Below are 16,124 nucleotides of genomic sequence, written 5' to 3'. Positions count from 1 at the left end.
TACATTATCTCATTAAAGTTAATTTCAAGGTAAATACAATTTGGATTTTCTCTGCCATTTTGTCGTCCTAGTCATAAAAAATTGCATATGACCCTGTGATTTATTAGTTAAGTGTTTTAATGGAGATGAAATGATTGTCCTTTTTTTGCACTTTTTAAAATCTTTAATTAACGGTTACTAGTTGTTTAAAAGGTGCAGTTACATTGAAGAGACATTTAACATGTAAGTGAGTGTACTGCTGTCACCTAGTTTATCTCTTTTTTTTTTTGACAATTAAGACATTAATTTAGGCCCAATTTTCTCAGCTTCTACAAGGTAAAACAACTTCATATTTGGTATAATGTAGCTGATGACACTGTCATTATACACTTACAAAAATACAGATTTGGATATGTCTACAGTACTATAAGCAACCATGGTAAGTGCATGGTGTATCAAAGAAGTAATTATGGTAAAAACATGCCTTAAGGAGTCCACTGTTTTTCTGCTCAATATGGCTCATTTTAGTGTCTTGAATATAACTATTAGCATTTTAAAAGATTTATAAAGAGGTAAAGCACATTTTAGCCATCACCTGGACAAAAATCTGAATGATTGTTTAAAGGTTGGTTTGTGTGAAAGCTATAAATAATCTATATTGTGTTTTAATAAATCTTCCTTTTTGTTATTTTTTGAAAAAAAAGACGCTAAAACCTATTTTAAAACACACTATAGAATGTGTTCTGTATATGTGCAGCCAGTCAGATATGTTGTGCAGGGCTGGATCCAGACACTTTGAAAAGGAGGGTGCCAGTTGAGGTTCCTCAGAAAAAAAGGGTGCAAGGACATTATTTCCTATTTTCTTGTCAATTTTACACATGAAAATGAAAAGTTTTCCAATAAAAAGGGGGTGCCAATCCCCTGCACCCCCTCTGGATTTGCCACTATTATGTAATGATTGATCAGGCTCTGAAAGTAATCCCAAAAAGGTCTGTGGGTGGCAAAATCAGAAAATTGCTTGGGACACTGAATCCCAAGAGATTATCGTTAAAGTATGGATTATCTGGACAACCAAACATTACTTGGTGAATATTTTTGAATTCGTGCATTATCAAATTGATCATTATTCATAAACAAACTGATAAAGACCAGACAGGCACATCAAAATACATAAAATAACCAAAATAATACGTATATACACCCGCCGAGTTGCTCATAAAAAGTCAAGCCCAAGGTAGAAGAAAGAGGCAAACTATGAATTAGAACAAATTAGTTTTCATGGTGCAGATGGATACACCATAACGATCCATGAGTTCATGATGACGACCATAAAACTTCTGTAGTGATGACTTCTTGTTTCTCACGTTTGTCATATAGTTTGGTCACCATCCATCTCTGATAAAGGAAACGCCATGTCTGAAAACCCTCCTATCTGTCTGGGATCTTCTTGAAAACAAAAATATGTTCCAAATTTTTGGGGGAAAATGTTTTACTCATCCATTAAAAAAAAATATTTAACAAGGCAAATTTTCAAATAAAAATATTGATTTCGGTTGATACTTAAATATGAATAAAAATTTTCACTTGTGCAAAAAATATTCTTATGTGACATCAATTAAGAATTTTTATATTAGACTTGCCGCGACTAATCAAATCTAAGCCCCAGTCTGAAGGTTAGAAGAAGTTCCAGATGCAAAAGTAAATTGTGTGCAAAAAGTATTCAAACCCAAAATATTGAAACAATAAATTAATCTTGAACTTTAATTAAATATAGACCTGTACTGAATCAAGTCCCTGATTTATCCATTTTCAGATGTTTTAATCCCAATTAATCATTGTAAAGACGATAAATCAAGCTTAGGAATAATGCCTCTGTATTCGTCCTATCAAGCTACTCGTTTTGAAAGAAATCAAAATTTTTGTAGGAATATTAAGTTGAAGTACAGACCATTTTCCTCTCAAGGGGGTCTGGTATTTTATTCGGAGTAATTTTTTTCGTGTAAGCGTGAAAATAATTAAGTTAAGCAGCTGCTATAGTTAATTTTTGTTGTTGAAAATCTATATTGTTACATGTGTCAGAAGTAATGGGAGGAATATTGAATCAAGGTATTTTTTTTCTGTACAAGGCTGAGTAAAAAAATAGCTCCCATTTGGACTAACTTTATTTTTTTCTCGAAAAAAAACCCCAAAAAACAAAAACAAAAACAAAGCCCCCCTCCCCATTATAAAAATGGTCGATGCCTGATAGTTTTATTCTAAAATTATTTTCCCGCGGATTTTTACGCGGTCATTCGGAACTTTTTGGTCTTTAACATTAATGTTACCGTATGATGAGCTTTCTTGTTTGTCAACATTGTAGAGGCATACAAATATTTCTTTACCATACTTTAAGAATAACTCAACATTTAGTTTATTTTGATAAACGAAGTCATATTGATTCAACTCATCTGATCAAGCATAGGAAGATGACTGAAAGTAGAAATGAAACAAGCAGCATATTTGTAAAGGAGCAGGTACTGATCTTCACGTGTTTACGATTGCATCTGTACATTTGCACGTTGTGGACCAGTGTAATAGGTTGTGGGTTTTTGGGGTTGACAGTAAAACCAAGTCAAATAAGGTTTTTATTTTATTCCTCAAATTAAACAGATATACAAAGCGCAGTTTGTGGAATTTAGCCCATTTGAATACATGGTGTTTGAAGGTGTTTTCGATCAACGTGAAATTGATCACGAATAAAAAACCATGGATGTAGTGTGTGTTGAATTACTAATGTTAATTTGTAGTTTGAAAACACAGTATTTTAGCAGAGTTATTGTTGGCATACAAGGGAAAATCACAGAATTTAACAAGTAAAACACTTATTTTTAATCTCCAAGTGTTTTACCTCAGATTATTTATTCCCTTTCTATTTGTTTAGCTGTGATTACTTATTCCCTTTCTATTTGTATAGCAGTGATTCCTTATTCCCTTTTTGTTTAGCTGTGACTACTTATTCCCTTTCTATTTGTATACCTGTGATCCCTTATTCCCTTTCTATTTGTATAGCTGTGATGCCTAAAAACACATGCTTTATAAACTTTCTTCCTCTGTTCACCTGCAAACTTACCAAAAGATTATTGTCATAAAATCCTGTGACAGTTTCAGCTGACTAATGAATTTTCTTTTTTTCATGAGGTATTAAAGGAGTTGGAATTTAGATGAAAATTTAATTTCTCCTGTTTTAAAATAATAAAGGTTTGTTTTCCAATGTTCACCTAACTTTAATTATTTCTTTTACCCTCATTTCAATCTCTTAAAAACCTCACTATAGATCTAGGAAGATCAAATGTTCGAACAAAAATTTATAAATAGTATAAATGAAAAGATGAGTTATCAAAAATATCTCATGATATTGACTGGACATACTTTTATACACAGCATATATTGACTGCAAATTCAATTGAATTGAATCGATGCAACGTAAAATTCATAATCCTAAAATATAACGGAAAATGTTTTTACAATTGATCTTGTGCTATAATGCCTGTTGCAGTTTTCAATGAGGATTTATCGGAACTTCTCTATTTAGTGTGAATAAAACAAAACAATAAAAAGCAATAATATTTATCAACCAATGCAGAAAAATTATAAAAGACACAGCCCTAAACAAAAAAATTAAGTTTTATGCAAATATCGGCAAAAAAATTTCAAAGCGTCAGCGGTAGGATGATTCAAATGAGTCGATATCCAAAAACATTGCTGAAACATGAACATAATGAAAGAAAGACAATCTACATACACGATGTAACAAACTAAATAAAGTAGATTGTACATAAAAACAAAATATAAGGGAAACAAGATTTCCCCCCAAAAAACTAAAGTACTAGCAATATGAACATAAATACAAAAACTGCTGTTAGGTGATCAAAAAAAAGAAAAAAAAGTAGGGTAATATGCCCATGAAAACAATAAAACAATGATAGATACAGTATTCAGTAAATCATATTAAGTAATACTAAGTCACTGTGAAATAAATTGAACCCACGGGCAAAACACATTCAAACTAGACTGGTACAATGTAAGTATATGAATCTCAAATTACATCTCGGTCATACTCTGGACAACTTACCCGAAAACTGATGTTGTAAATAATGGTAATGCATACTATCAGCTGGCGGGATAAAGTGTAAAAATAAGGAAAATGACTGACCATGAATTCTATTAGAATCTACTCCAATAAAACTGACCCCTGTACTGAACAATAAGCTCAATCTATGGATATACTGCATACGAAAAGATACTATGGACTAAACTAAAAACTTTTGAACATCAGAACATTACAAATACAATGATCAACTATGATTACAAAATTTCTTTAAAAGAATTAGCATGTGACTAGAATAACCAATTAAAAAGTAGAACACATATACCAGGGAAATCTTGATGAGTATCACTCGTGTAAATATGTCGTCTGCATATAGACTAGAGCAGAACATGTATGTTTAAATTAAATAAAAATATTAAATATAATGGAATAAACTTATAACTATAGGTATTAGCAAAAAATCGATAAAAATCCACTCTACCACATATATTTTGGGCTTGCTTTTATTTTGCTTGGCTTTCTTTAAATGTAAGATTTAAAAAATGCTTTAGCATACCTCATGATTATTGTATACTACTAAATAAGTGGGATATAAAAACTATCTGGTATTTACAAATCTGTTGAAGGTTTATATTAATTGATACCAGAAGACATCTTATAAACCAGTAATTTCATACACTACTGTGCGGAATCTAAAAATACTTTATTTATTGGGTATTTTTCATCAATATGAGTTAATTGTGACATTTATTTTAAATAATCTTGTGTCTATATCACATGGTTCTCATCATAAGGTTTATTCTATATAAGATAGCAAATGTTTTTCATTTCTGTGTGTTCTCGAATGTTCTTAAAAAATGTCTTTTTTAAAAAACTATTTAAAAATGATATTTTTTTTTATAAATTGTTCCTCTTTACAAGAGCTCTGAGAAGTATGCTGGCAAATTTAATCTATCTTTCATGTTTTTTGGGTACATAGTGATCCATGAAAGCCCCCTGAAAGCAGAGTTTTTTATGTAAATTGTATTTCAAAATATTGTAAAATATTGTATCCAAACAAGTTGTTGTGTCCATGATGAACTGTAAGTTTTTATGTTTAATTGTAGACTAAACTGAAATCTTTCAAACATCAAAACATTTCAAAAACAAAAATTTATGTTATGTCCACACTTGCTCCAAGTGAACAGAATTCAACTGTCTGCTGTCATATCTTGCTTCACTGGGGAAAACGTTTTATTACATTTTACAGTGAATCTTTCAAAAGTGTGCCCTACATATTTAAACCAGAAATGTAAAACATGTTGCTCCTGAATAAACCTTTTACTTCGACTTCATTTTCTAAACTTTTGAGCAAAGGGAAATAACTCTCCAACCCAACAGACTTGGGCTTATTGTAGTTGTGGTAAGTATTTTGATACTTTTAAATAACTTATTTCGAACCACTTAGCTACTTACAAAGAGAAAATAGTTTAAGTTAAGTTTAATGAGACTGTTACCAGCTTGTTGGGTGTTGGAGGGTAACGTCCCTTTGAAAATTTCATAAATGAGAAAAGGGACTTTTGTCTGTTAATGTTAGTGTTACATTTCCATGTAATTTAAATCCTGCCTGAACTGAAAAAAAGTTGGTTAATATTCATGATTCAGTGTGTGTGTGTTTGTATATATATATTTATTTTATTTTATTTTATTTTATATATTATTATTTTTTTACAGATACATGGCTTGTATGTGTTGTATCTTATTGATAACTACTGTACCTGTTTTTTTTTCTTCAGGAAATAGCAAAAGGAAAATGGCTGTCACTTAGTGAGATAACATACAAAGATCCACATGGAAAGGAAAGGTATATTTATAAGCTACTGGTTATGATTGAATGATATTTAATTCAAACAGTAACTACTTTTTTACTCTGTAGACCTTAAAATTTAAAAAAATGAATGTAAGGCAATTGCAAGAATTCACACATATCCACAAAAATATTAGAAAATACAAACTTAATAGATTTTTTATCTGTTTGACTGAATGTCATATCTTGATTTTTTTCCTTAAATGTTCAACAAGAACATGTAAACATTCTGACACTGCCTTTGGTCAGACACATTTTGGCTTAACTGAAATTTAAATACATGCATATAATGATACACTTCAACCTGTTTATTATACTTTAGTACTTATTTTCTATAGTAAATCAAGTGTAAAATTTTAACTAGTTACCTCAAAAGGCCTTGAACTGTTTACCTGGTCAACAGTTTTCAATATTAACCAGGCCGATAGTACCGTAATCTTATTTCACATTTTTTTCCCTTCTGATGTTTTACCAGCTAATCAATGTTAAGATGTTTTCTGGGTTTATCCTTAAACAACATTAAAATCCAATACAGCGTGATCAGACGACAATAGAAAACATGAATGAACAATTAGCTGACAGTGTTATGAATGAATAAAATAAAACATTTGTTGACAGTTCATTTGGGAACAGTGAATTTATTATCCCTTGATACCGACAGTTACCTTCAGTATTGCCTCAATAGTAGGAACCTTAGTGTAATATATTTACTAGTACTGCTCCTCTCATGACCGTTCAACAAGTGTATACTGTTTCATATTATTGATGCAAGCATGGTGGTTATATAACATTTGTCGTAGTTCAGAATTTAGAATTAGAGACCAACAAGCTCTACAATCCCCAAAGCACCGTCATGTGAGAACAATCAATGGCAGATGTCAAATATTGCATCTGAATTGATCCTGACTAACATTTTACAGGAAACATTATAAGAAGTTTTTATACTCCTCATTTTAATCAAACTAATTTAAAGACCTACTAATTGTTCCCTTCAGTTGCTGTGTGTAGGCAACTACTGCTTCTAGGCAATTACTGCATGGAATAATTAGTAGTTCTTACTTTATAAAGTAGATTGCATTCTAATCTGAATTAATCTTGAAGGAAATGGGAAGCAGCTGGCAGGACAACAACCCAAGATGGAACTGATGGTATGTGTAGCACTTAATATCAAAATATATTTTTTGTTATGGATTATCGTCTTTTATACATAGTCAAATATTTTCAACTCATACCTGGTATCCTTACACAACAAACTGGAGATGAAACATTGAACCGGAGAAGATGCAATAAACCTGGAGCTATTTGTCTAAGGAAATTTTTATACAACGGACAGCAGGAAAATAATACTCTGTTGTGCCAAATTAGACTGTTAGCTCTGCGTAAGACATTCATTGTGTCACCTCAGGTTTGTTGTGTCATCTCTGGTTCTGTGTGCCAGGATACCTGATTTGGAACTAGAAAGTTAAAGGATGATACAAGATATGGAAAGTATTCCAAAGCACTTTCCTTGATCCAAGGATGAAGCAAAAATGTTTATTGTGATACAGCCAATTGACATTGTTAAAGAAGTATTAAATAACATCATAAACTTCAGCCACAAATTTTATATATATTTCTATTTTTTGCTATGCAGATGTAGTGACAAATGTAATTAGGAAATTTATAAATGGCTGTGCTCACATGTGAAAAAGGCATTTATTTTGTTTTACCTTGGAAAAGTAAGTTTTTTACCTTTAGATAAAAACTTATCCTAAAATTTTTAACGCTGATTGTCTGTCTAGTGTCCAATACATAGACAGTAACTGTGCGCTGACTTGGCATAAAACTGATATACGGATGAGACTAAGAACCATAGGAAAATGTGAGGCTTTGCAGAGCATTTTACCATTTTGAGCCAAATTAGCATATCAAAGTTTTTGGCAAGTCTGTGCACTGTTATTGTCTCTATACTGCAACAAAATTTTCAGTGAAAAATGAGAGAGGTTTATTTAAGCTTGGAGTTTGTTATAATGTAAATATTACAGTAGTTTCAACTTAATTGTACAATGTGTACCTGTTAATGCCATATTCCTGTTAATACATAAGATCTCAAAAGACAGGATCATTTCCCCATCTTATCTCTGGAAAACAAATTTATTATTTGCATTGCATAAGACCAAACATTAGAAAGTCCTCTTATTATAGATATTTTTAAAAAACTTTCTCAAAAATGTACCTTAATAGAACATACGTAAAACAGTGAAATTCCTCAGTTTTCGTTAGAAATCTGTTTCACAGCTATATTATCCCTCTCTTTCCTTTGATTTTACACTAAAACAGGCATCTAACTAGACAGAAAAAAAAAATAAACATATATCTTTCTTAAACAAATGCAAGTATTAGATATTTTCCTTAAAATGATGATATTTGTTTATTGCTCTTCCTGGTTACCAGTGATAGAATACTTTTTTCTGAGATAACAGGAATTCACTCCATTAAAATGTCATAAATTTTAAATATTAAAACTTAGCTACAATGTTATCCATTTCCAGGTGTATGCGTGATAGCTGTTCTAAAGAGAATGCTGAAATATGATTGTCTGATTTTAGTGAAACAGTACAGGCCTCCCATGAAATGCTACACACTGGAGTTTCCAGCAGGTTAATTAAAGTGATCACATCTAAGAAAAGGACAAGCATGAAATTAACTATGAATACAACAAAATGTTAATGTATAAAACCCTCAAAAATTAAATGGGGCTTAAACATTTTTACTGCACTTCTGGTAAATTTAATGTTAAAAATGCGACCATTATTGATTTAAACAAAAGTAATGAATAAAAATGAAACTTTTTACTAGGTTAATAAGTCAGATTTGGAAAAAAATGCATGTTTTACTGTCAGTTTTAAATAAGAGGTGAAGGTGAAATTTAATTAGATTTTGTTTATACATTAATACTTTGATAATTAATTTGATACTTTGAACTTGGAATAAATAGTATGTTTAGTTTGGAGTTGTTTAAAATTCGGGAAATGTAAAAAAAAAATGTCTTCATTTTAAGTGTCAATTTTAAAAATCTAAGCATAGGTTGAATGAGCTTGAATAGATTGGCTGAAATTCTAACTAAATATAGTCTTTTTCTTAGTAAAATTACAATTATTTTTAATGTAACAAATGTTACATTTAAGGTTTGATAGACCCATCAGAAAGTGCAGAAAATTGTGCTATCAGAGAATTAAAAGAAGAAACAGGATACACAGGTGTAGCTAAACATTATTCTCCAGGTAGAAATTTTCAACTTTATCCATAGATTATTAACATGAAGAATATACACAGCATAATATAATAAGACAGAAATTCTCTCTTTAACAATTTCACAACACAATGGGAGGACAAAAAATACAGATGTGTCATGTGTGTAACAACTTTATAGGTATCTCATTTTAATACCCCTGCAAACAAATTTTAGTGGATAAGGGTATTTTATGAATCACCCTGTCTGTCTGTATGTCTGTCCATTCATGTTTCTTGTAGGTGTCATTCCTCCTAAACCACTTAAGGGAATTTGACGAAACTTTGTAGGAAGGTTTGGCATCATATGTAGATGTGCATGAAGGAATATTTATCTAAAGGGAAATAATCCAACTTACATGCAAGGTCTCACTAACCACTTCCAGGTCAAATGGCCACCCCCCTATGTAGTACCAAAAACACACTAAACCTAGACATATGTATTGTAAGTGCATTATTTGTGTGTATTATGATTAAAAGTAATCAAAATAAAGCTGAGAATGTGTACTTCAAAATCATGTATGTAAATAACTACAAAAGTGTATGAATATTGTTTACATGTGTGAGTAATTTGCCTCCATGCTGTCAGTTAGCAGAACAGGTAAAAATGTGGATTTTCAGTATTATTTATTCAAGTAAATTTTGTAAAAAATTTCTACAATCATCGTAACATTAGCATAATGATTTTGGAAGCCTTATTTTTTAAGCTTTGCAATGGTATGCAACTTTAAGATGTCATTTGTCCTCGGAATTCACAGTGAAACTTTGAAAATTACTTTTTTAACATGTAAAGTAATGGAAACTTTAGAAGTGGTTAATGAGACCCAACTCGTAAACGGCTTAAGTAATTTTGATGAAACTTTATAGGAAGGTTTACATACATATGCAGATGTGCATGAAGGAATAAAGTAACTGTTGGAGAACTTTAAAGGAAGATAGTGCAACTAAAAGTTTTTTAATGTTTGTACCTTGTAAGCACTTCTAAACTGCTCAAGGGATTTTGATGAAATTCTATAGGTAGGTTTGGCATCATATGTAGATATGCATGAAGCTTTATAGTTACTGTATAAATACTCCAAAGGGAGATATTTCAAATTAGGGGTTCTACTTAAACCTCGTAAGTGCAACTCCTTCTAAATTGCTCCAGAGATTTTGTTGAAACCTTTTTTGCTTTGAATTTAGATTTGGATTAAGGAATAGCTACTGTTGGAGGACTTCAAATGGGCATACTTGAATTAAGGGGTTATATATTTAACTTCATTGGAAGCAGGGGTATTCTCTCTCTGATGTTTTTCACAGTAATTCTAGTGTTTTGTAAGCTTTTCATTAATGTCCCATTTTCAACTTTTGTCATGAAGACCAAAAACATATGAGGCTGTATGATGCAAGTGTTATGATTTATTTCAGCTACATGTATGGATCCAGGTTTTGGAAGTGCTACTTGTCATTTAGTAACAGCTGAGGTAAATGTTTAGAAAAATGTAAACTTTGAAATTTTTGTGTGGGGGTAATTTTCTCTAAATTTCCCAACCGAAAATACCAGTGAAAATAATCACCACATGAAAAGTCCTCATTGAATTTGTTTAAATCATTGGTTATACAAATAGTTTCCCTGAAAGCTGATCGTTATTTGACACTAGTTCCATGAAATGCACTGGTGAACAACAAGAAAAGACTTATACATTATTGTTATATATTAAACAATATCAATTATAAACTCCCAGCTGACCACAAAATTTACACCGAAGTCAAATGTTTGACTAACAAGTAGTCTAACAATAACCCGGTAAAAACTTACATGTTTACCGCATTGAAATCAAGAACAATATTGGTTAAGATAATATACAAAACTGAAAAGTCAATGGACCAAAGAAAAAAACTGACTGTGGGTACTCAGACTTTGTTTGCCAGTAGGGTAGGCATCTTCCATCTTTTTAGAAAGTTCCTCTAGTTACTCATGTTATGTCAAGTATGATACAGATGATGGAAAAGAATATTGGAATTATTTTGTCCTCATGCTGGCAAAACCAATATTTATGTGACATTCACACTTAAAATTATATAATGCATGAATCAGTAAAAATACCCAAGGCAGTGAGAATTTTTCTAATAATATGATCAAATGATTCTTGATCTTGAATATGCATATATTTAAGATGACTCTTTGACATTCAGTGATATGATGAACTGTGAAAGTGCTTTAGTTTGTGGATACCAATTTTCTGTGTATTAGGGAAGAAACACAAGTTTTATGGATTCTTGAATTTGTGGTTTTGAGATTTTCGATATACACATTATTGGAAATCTCATTTTCGTTGGGAGCTAATTATTATATTCAACCAAATTTTGTTGTTTGGCCTACCCACGAAATAACAAAAATTGGTACCCAAGAACAATATTACTTTCACAGTAAACAACTGCATGCATGAAAATCTGATGAAAATTTTATTTAATTTATATGTGTATTCCTCAATATGTTGTTTAAAGTTTTGTTAATAACTTGGATTCTATTTTCATCCTAATTTGATTTAATACTTTGATGTATTCTCTAAACAGATCGATGGAGATATAGATTGTAACATTCATCCTAAACCAAATCCAGGTGGGTCTTTAATGCATAAATTTGCAATATTGTTTCTTATTTTATGACATAAAAATAGCCAGAAAAATTGAAAAAGAATTAAGTGCCAAATTAGTTCGCCTGTAATTAATTGGCAAATTCGTAACCTCGTGAAAAAAAACAACAAAAAAACAAACCAACCAAAAAACAAAAAAAAAACCATACAAACCATTAAACAGTGTGAAAGAATACTTATACTTGTTTTTGTTTACTTTGAGTATCTGTATGGAATCATGACAAGTCAGTTAAGTAAAAATCATAACTTTTAAAATAATTTATTTAAAGCTAAAAAATATTGATCACTACATTCATACATTTGTATATGTAATATGTCTTGTATTACTTATGCTTACTGCAGTTTAAAGTATACATTTTGTTCTTTTCATATGTCTCAAAAATATAATAGAGGAATCAGGTGAGTTAAAATATTTTAGTTTGTCAATGACGTATGAATTAAATTAAACTTCAGTGCACTACATGGAACTCAGTAATTGTGTGTGGGGATATGGTTTAGTACACTTCATCAACAGTTGCTTTTGGTAAATCTTGTTTTATGTGAAAGAATTTCATAAAGTAAATTTTGTAAACAGTGGAATGATGTTTGACATTGGTAATGTCAAATACCGGTAATATTTATAGGTTTCACAATGATTAATACTGAATAGGCAAAATATTAACTCGAGATTTTTATTTCCAACATTTTAAAAAATTAGAGTTGCTAAGTTTGTTATGATGTTGAAATTAAATAAAGCAAGTTCATATTTCACCAGGAGAACAATGTAAATACCATCACAATCGGCTTTTGGCCACTAAAATTTGATAGACAGTGTGTCACAATCACACAACGGCGAATGATTTATATTTCTTGATTGTACAGTGAAACTTCTCCAAACTGGCCACCACTGGGACAAGAAAAAATGGCTGGTTTACAGGGGTGGCCGGTTTTGTGAAAAATAGCAATGCATTCTAAGAGCTGTTTCCATTAATGTGTTCTATAACTCTACACCTTGTCAGTTTGTTGGTCGAGACATGTTTTATGCCTATTCAAAACTTTTTGCCTTTTATTACATTTCAAAGCTTGCATCAAATTGTAAATGATTTGATTCTACAAACGGTACTGACAAAATAATTTTCATGGTTTTGAAAGAATGTGTATTCAAGATCAAAGGGCTATTGATGGTAATTAATTATTTGTATTGTTTTCGTAAATTACCTATCAACAAAGTCTAATAATTTCACCCTTATGTTGTTTTGGCTTGGGTACAGGTCACATTAAATGACAGTTAAAAGATCGTAAAGATCGTACTATTAAATGACCCCGGTTGCTTAACAGCCAACCATTGACAAAATGTAATGTCTGGATTAAATTTATTGTTTAAACTACTGTCCCTTTCAATTATCATCTGTCCACTGATGAAATGCTAACTGGTCACTGAATGAATTATTAATTACGTAATATTACATAATCATTTACAGTTTTGTTGACACGTTTATTACAGGTGAACAATAACCGGATGGCCGGAATTGAGAGGTTATTTTTATTTGAAATATGTAACTAAAACTATGAAAAAGCCGGCCGATGTATGGTTTTAGGGGGTGGCCGGTCTATTGAAGACAAAACACACAGGTTTTTAGGTATATCGCTGTAACTTTTGAAAACGGCAGGTTTGAAGAGAAGACCGGTTTTCTGACTGTCAGGTTTGGAGAAGTTTCACTGTATCACATAGTCCATGGTGTGATATTGCAAAATGTATAACTGTTCAAGAAGTAGGTGTCTTGACTAAATCATAGAGAAAAATAGATAGGAAAGATGACTTGTTAATTCCCTGACATGATCAGTGTATATTCTGAGCATTTGTACTTGAAAAGTTTTTTTTTTTCTTGTTAAAAAACACAAAGCCCACTATAAATAAAAACAAACACAAAAAAAAAGACACAATTGAAAGAGTGTAATGTTCTATTACAGAGTTTATTGAAGTATTATGTGTACCGATGGATGAGCTATTGGAAAAACTAAACTGTAAGTTTTAATTAAGCAAATTCTTCTTGATCAAAGTGAAATTTGGGGCAATGGATAAATCTGCTGTTCTTCAAAGAGTTTCATTTCAGATTTTGTAAGTTATTACACTGTACTCAACAATTTTCCTCTTGTTATTGACACCAAGATCAGAATTAGCTAGTGTCTGGAACAAGATCAGAATTGGCTTGTGTCTGGAACAAGATCAGAATTGGCTTGTGTCTGGAACAAGATCAGAATTGGCTAGTGTCTGGAACAAGATCAGAATTGGCTTGTATTTGGAATAATAAGCAATCCAAAGTGTACAAGTTTCTTAGGGAAACTATATGTTCTATTTGGCTTCAGTATGTGAAAAAAACTGTTTGATGAAAGAGGATTTTCATATGTATGGGAATACACAGAAATTTTGATCTTCAAAACTTAAAATGTAATCTGAGGATAGTAAAGCCTGGTAAAGCCATTAATTATAGAAATTTTAAAACCAACTTCTAATTGTAAAATTATTTTGAAATTAAAATGCAAACAACTTTTGAAAATTCAACTACAGATTGTTATTTACTGAACTTTGGCAAATATTTTGTAGTGTATTAAAGGGTTACCAATATTGCAGGAGTATTCACCAATATTTATGCAATAACCTTTTTATTAGATAAAAATAGTTTTTTTTGTGTTCCTGAAGTATCCTTTTTAGCTTAGGTGTTATTTTTACACATTGTTCTAATATTGCACACAAGTCTAGTGCATCACTCTTTCCTTTTAACTGAAACATGATCAATAAACTTTGAATTTCACTCCTATAAACTTTTTGATGATAGAAAAATTTTTCTATATTTTCTTGGTAGTCGTTACACAACTTGGAGATTGATAGATGTAGATTAAATGCAGTTGTCCAACATGGATCAAAATAAGTCGTTCAAGTTCAACAAAGTTCAATACCAGCCACGTTTTACCACCATGTTTTAAGTCCCTTTTTGTACAGTTTACTTTTTCTTCTGATCTACAAAACCTTTACTTTGCTTCAGTTTGTAAACTACTGAATTGACTTAGATTTGTTTTTGGGGTTTGACTAATTTTCCTCTGCTCCAAAGAAAAGTGATGACCTTATCTGCCATTTTATTTAGATTATCAGGCAACAAGTGTGTCGTCAAGTTCCTCGCAGCGGTAGATGCACATTTCCTATTAACTGCTGCAGTCAAACAAATCAAACATCTTTTTGACCATCACATAAGTACATTTACTTTTCCCAACTTTGCAAGAGAGGGGTGGCTAGAGTGGATTTTAAATGTCAGACACTGTTTGAAGCTTGATGTGCTATGTGAAAACATGCCAAACATCTCTGTACTATTCCCTGAATATGTAAAAGAGAACGAGAAATAGAGTAAAATATTGGTGCATATTGCATTTTCAATTTCTATTGAATTGAATGATCAAAAAGTTATTTCTATATAATAAATGGATACATTATTCATTGTATGTTATTATAGAAGAGTAATATTCAGGTTCTTGATGTTTTTGAATATTAACTGTAATTACATCTGTATCTTTTATATGAATTATAAATTGTAAGTTTTTGTAAGAATCCGTCAAAATGGGAAAAATCAGAAACATGCATGTCAAAAACCCATCGATCTGGCATTATTTCACTCAGGGATGCTTTCTCTATTTGAAAAAATTGCTATGATATCTCTGCATCACTGGATTTGCTCAGATTTTTTTCAATAGAATGTTGGAAAAATGAAGATTTTGACTGAGTTATCTGCCCTTGAAATGTTCATCAATAAAACTCAATTTATCAAAATGGTCTGGAAAATCTGGTCTTTTTCCTTGATTCTGATGGTGCAAATAATGAAATTAAAAATTTAAAATGTTTTCTTTTTTTTTTTTACATACCATGTTTCACCCACTGCATGATTCTTACAGAGACTGACACTTAAAGACCTAAGGGTTTTTCGTGTTTCCACAATTAAAGAAAATAACTGCTTCTTAAGACTTTTAATGATCTAGTAAGTAAGGAGGTTTTCTAATCTCATTACAGGATATTTGTAATTGCAGTTGAACTTATCATTTACATTCAATTTCAGATTATTCAAAAGAAGGCATAGTAGTGAACTCAATGGTGTACTCATATGCAATAGCTAAGGAGCAGACTAAACACTCCAAGAATAAATCTTCTATATAGCATTAAACATCTTTTTAATGAAGTGGGTTGTTTTTTTTTGTTAATGATTTCAAGTGCTCAAATAAGAAGGCACACCTAAAACAAACAGACATTATTTTTTTGTTCTATCTCTGCAACAGACATGAT

General features: G+C 31.0%; 1 protein-coding gene across 2 annotated transcripts; it reads left to right on the top strand.

Annotated features, from left to right (window-relative positions):
* The first annotated feature begins 2,281 nt into the window (after nt 1-2,281).
* Nucleotides 2,282-16,020, top strand: LOC148627131 (ADP-sugar pyrophosphatase-like). Of its 2 annotated transcripts, none has more exons than XR_015919828.1 (10): nt 2,282-2,492; nt 5,842-5,909; nt 7,014-7,060; nt 8,444-8,551; nt 9,080-9,175; nt 10,590-10,645; nt 11,739-11,784; nt 12,272-12,341; nt 13,769-13,822; nt 15,901-16,020. XR_015919828.1 is itself a non-coding variant. In XM_088568186.1 (10 exons), exons 1-10 carry the CDS (start codon nt 2,307-2,309, stop codon nt 15,996-15,998), a joined length of 768 nt encoding a protein of 255 aa, XP_088424312.1. In that variant the 5' UTR covers nt 2,282-2,306; the 3' UTR covers nt 15,999-16,020. The 2 variants fall into 2 exon arrangements, 1 of the variants encoding a protein (XP_088424312.1); XM_088568186.1 differs by lacking the exon at nt 12,272-12,341 and adding an exon at nt 12,209-12,217.
* Nucleotides 16,021-16,124: the final 104 nt, after the last annotated feature.

This window comes from Perna viridis, chromosome 1, assembly GCF_037379345.1.
Source record: "Perna viridis isolate PV_CMFRI_1.1 ecotype Kerala chromosome 1, ASM3737934v1, whole genome shotgun sequence".
In the NCBI taxonomy this organism is placed as follows: domain Eukaryota; kingdom Metazoa; phylum Mollusca; class Bivalvia; order Mytilida; family Mytilidae; genus Perna; species Perna viridis.
This window is presented reverse-complemented; position numbering and strand designations above follow the sequence as displayed.

What these genes read in the sequence shown, in the direction of transcription:
- LOC148627131 (XM_088568186.1), top strand. Translation starts at nt 2,307, where the DNA reads ATGATGAGCTTTCTTGTTTGTCAACATTGTAGAGGCATACAAATATTT. An exon ending in GCATATTTGTAAAGGAGCAG is followed by an intron (nt 2,493 to 5,841) that starts GTACTGATCTTC and finishes TTTTTTCTTCAG; the next exon opens with GAAATAGCAAAAGGAAAATG. An exon ending in AGCTAAACATTATTCTCCAG is followed by an intron (nt 9,176 to 10,589) that starts GTAGAAATTTTC and finishes GATTTATTTCAG; the next exon opens with CTACATGTATGGATCCAGGT.